We start from the raw sequence: 3,557 nt of genomic DNA on the forward strand, positions 1-3,557 counted from the left end.
CTTTTGGAAAAGACGAGCGTCCCTCCAATCATCGCCGGTGACGTGTTTTTCAGGCTCTGGAGACAGGAGCTCATGTCAGAAATGTCATTGTGAGTCGCGTTTGTTTCTGCGCCGGAGCCGTTCGTTCCCTTTGCATCCAAAGAATCTCAAAGGCGGATTATTTGTGTCGACAGGAGAGAGATTTGCTGCTACGATACCGACGTCGAGAATCTCTGAGGAGGAACAAAGCGTGAGGTCCTGCAAGGTGAGTCTGTTTGTTTGCGGCTGCTTGGTGTTGCGCAAGATGAAATGGCCTTTTTCTCGCTATCGTTCCTCTCGTCGATTCATCGTGAGGTGTCGCTTCAGTTTGTTCAGAGAGATGTTTGCTTCCGCGCCCGCAGGTCATCGAAACATTTTACGGCTACGACGAAGACGTGTTGGTGGACTCGGACGGATCGTCCTTGTCTTTTCACACCGACAGAACCCCCGACACGGAACCCGAAGAGGTAGCCCGCCATTTCTGCCAGCGTATTGGCACCAAACATTCCTCTTCAGCCTGGAATCGGACTCGTCTTTGCGTCGCGGGTGCTTTGTCGCCGGTCTGACTGATTCTGGTACTAGTGCTGTGTTGCATTGGTGTGTGCATGAAGAGGCGGAGCTTCGCTACCGCCAGCTGACGCAAGAATATCAAGCGCTGCAACGAGCCTACGCTCTGCTAGCCCAGACCAGCGAAAGGGGACTACGACGCCGAGAAGGAGATCAAGGTGGCGCCCCTTCCCGCAACCCCCGGCCGGGTCGCAGCCTCCCCGTTCTCACCCAGCCTCGGGTGTTCTCTGGTCTGAAAGGAGGAGGAGGAGCCTCCCTCCTCCTCCTTTCAGACCAGAGAAAAGCTGATGGTAGAAATGGGTCACTATCAAAGCAGAGTAGCAGATCTGGAGTCAGCGCTGAAGCAACAAGGACAGGTAAGCTCATCAATGAGCACACCTTTTTCTCAGACAAAATAGCTACATTCTTCAGTCACTCATCCGTCTGGCATTACTGGACCAACCCCCCCCCCCCCCCCCCCGAACGTGGCTGGGAAAATGCGGAGAAAAGCAAATGTCATTTTCCAGTCAACCAAAGAATTTGTGGATGAAAATGACACAACATTCCAAAGCTGTCCACGCGTTTGTCTCTTCTAGAATGTCAAGTGGGTGGAGGAGAAGCAGCTGCTGCGTCAGAGCAATCAGCAGTTGGCCGAAAAGGTGACGGAAAGAAAGGCGCTGGGCGGAGTCGCTTGGCGTCACACCTGTCGGGAAGCCCCGCAGATGAGGTCTGACTGTCTTTTCAGGTCAGGCGGATGGAGGCGGAAGAAGCGCGTCTGAAAGAGCACATCCAGGATATCCGAGACCAAAACGAACTGCTTGAGTTCCGCATCCTGGAGCTGGAGGTGGGAAGACTCGCACAAGCGTGTTGAGGCCAGAGATGTGACGGACGGACGGACGGACGGACGGACGGACGGATGCATGCCTCTGCCTTTCAGGAGAGGGAGTGGCGCTCCCCCGTCTTGAAGTTTCTGCAAGTCCGTTTCCCAGACGGCCTCAGCCCTTTGCAGATCTACTGCGAGGCCGAGGGCGTGAGCGTACGTAAGGCGTCCCTCGCAACCCTAACCTTAACCCGAGGTCCCAGAACACCTTACATTGCTCCTTGCGCCTTTCCCCCGGACATCGTCATCAGTGATCTGATGAAGAAGCTGGACATCCTGGGCTATAACGCCGTAAGTGTATGTCGAACTCCTTATGTTCGCACTCCACGAGACTCGGCGGCTCAAATGTGACTTTTGGAAGGCTTTGCGCTGAAAGAAGCTTGTTGACGCTGTGCCTTTGGGCTCTTGCAGAATCTCACCAACGAGGAGCAGGTGGTCGTGATTCACGCCAGGACCCTTCTCACCCTAGCCGAGAAGGTAACGCGCACGTCCACGCACGCTCTCGCATTCTGCTTATGTGACAGCAGCCTTTCCTCAGTGGTTAGAATACATCAAAGTGACCAAGTCAGCACTTCAACAGAAGATGTTGGACATTGAAAGTGAGAAGGTAGACAGACACGCGACATCAGCCAAGGGGAACTCCGGCAATGTGCCCCAACAATTCTGACCTTGAGCTGTGCTAGGATATGTTCTGCAAGCAGAAGGGCTACCTGGATGAAGAGTTGGACTTCAGGAAGTGTTCCATGGACCAGGCTCATAAGGTAAGCCGCCCTCAAATCTCCCGCCGGACCACTGATGGACGAGGATTGCGGCCCAGAGGATCCTGGAGCTGGAGGCCATGTTGTACGAGGCGCTACCGCAGCGGGACTGCCCCGCCACGGACGGCGAAAAAGCCAGCCACGCTGGCGTGAATGACGTGCTGACGGCGGATCAGAGAGAAGAGCTTAGGAGCGCCGTGGACCAATGGAAGCGAGCCCTGATGTGCGAGTTGAGGGAGCGCGACGCTTGCATCCTCCAAGAGAGAATGGATCTGCTGCACAGCGCGCAACAGGTAAGGGCCCAAAGCCAGCCCGGCACTTACTTGCACGCTTACTGGCTTTTGAATGCCACTTTCCATTTGTCCGTCCTAGAGGAACAAAGAGCTGAAAGAATTCATCGAAGCTCAGAAGAGACAAATCAAACAATTGGAGGAGAAGTTTCTGTTTCTCTTTCTATTCTTCTCCTTGGCCTTCATTCTGTGGCCCTAACACCAGCTGGTGAGTGAGCTCCAGCGGCACCGCACTCGACACCTCCGATACACTGCCAGCCGGTCTCAGACGTTGGCAGACGCTCCGATGCCAACGTATACCCCCCGCCACGGTGACAGAGGCACCGCGTCACACCGGCGCTCATCCAATCAGAAGGCAGGAAAAGCAAATTCACATGCAGGGCACTTTTGAACCAGAAGAGAGCGCCACAAAAAACGGTTGTTGCCCCAAACGCGCACTAAAAAGGGTCAGAATAACAAGAGTCCCACTGGCCAGCCGGGGCCACCCGTCCAGCTGTTTCTTCAGGGGGGAAAAAAATTGGAGTCACCGGTGAGTACATTTTGCATTTAGCTCTGCTTTTCTGCTTCTGTCTTCAAGTGTGTGGCATCCTGCGATCAAAGAGTCAGCCAACCCCAAAGCGGTTGACCTCAACGTCCCACCACCATGCCTACCAGAGCAGGTGACGTGATGCTTTGGACATCCTTCCGTCTCAGATGCCCAAAAGTACTCTTTGCCACATCTGCGGCAATACGGTGTCTTTTCAAAGGTGCAAATAAATCCAGCGTGGGCGGAACACGCACGTCTTCGGTTTTTCCCGCTTTGTTTGTGTGACAGCTGTTGTGAAAATTTTATACAAATAAAGTTGTATAGTACAGGTTTGGCCAAGCCGCAACTCCCGAACCGCATGCGGCTCTTTTATGTTCATATCAACATTTGTGTGTGTGTGTGTGTGTGTGTGTGGGGGGGGGGGGGGGGGTTGTGCGTGTTGGCTTCACTTGAGTTCAATTTGGTATTTTGGTCAAAAGCGCATGTGGTGAAATTCCACAAAGTAGGATGGGCAAACACATTTCTTTAAACTATGAGTG

At 53.8% G+C, this 3,557-nt stretch overlaps 1 protein-coding gene across 1 annotated transcript; it reads left to right on the forward strand.

Moving 5' to 3' along the window:
- Window positions 1-1,169: 1,169 nt before the first annotated feature.
- Window positions 1,170-3,338, forward strand: LOC148378006 (janus kinase and microtubule-interacting protein 3-like). Its single transcript, XM_088368054.1, has 6 exons — window positions 1,170-1,223; window positions 1,310-1,408; window positions 1,502-1,735; window positions 1,856-1,921; window positions 1,983-2,495; window positions 2,575-3,338. The coding sequence occupies exons 2-5, from the start codon at window positions 1,319-1,321 to the stop codon at window positions 2,109-2,111; spliced, it is 519 nt and encodes a 172-aa protein (XP_088224180.1). The 5' UTR covers window positions 1,170-1,223; window positions 1,310-1,318; the 3' UTR covers window positions 2,112-2,495; window positions 2,575-3,338.
- Window positions 3,339-3,557: the final 219 nt, after the last annotated feature.

Source organism: Syngnathus floridae, unplaced genomic scaffold (assembly GCF_059516105.1).
Source record: "Syngnathus floridae isolate MCC-2025c unplaced genomic scaffold, RoL_Sflo_1.0 HiC_scaffold_69, whole genome shotgun sequence".
Lineage (NCBI taxonomy): Eukaryota > Metazoa > Chordata > Actinopteri > Syngnathiformes > Syngnathidae > Syngnathus > Syngnathus floridae.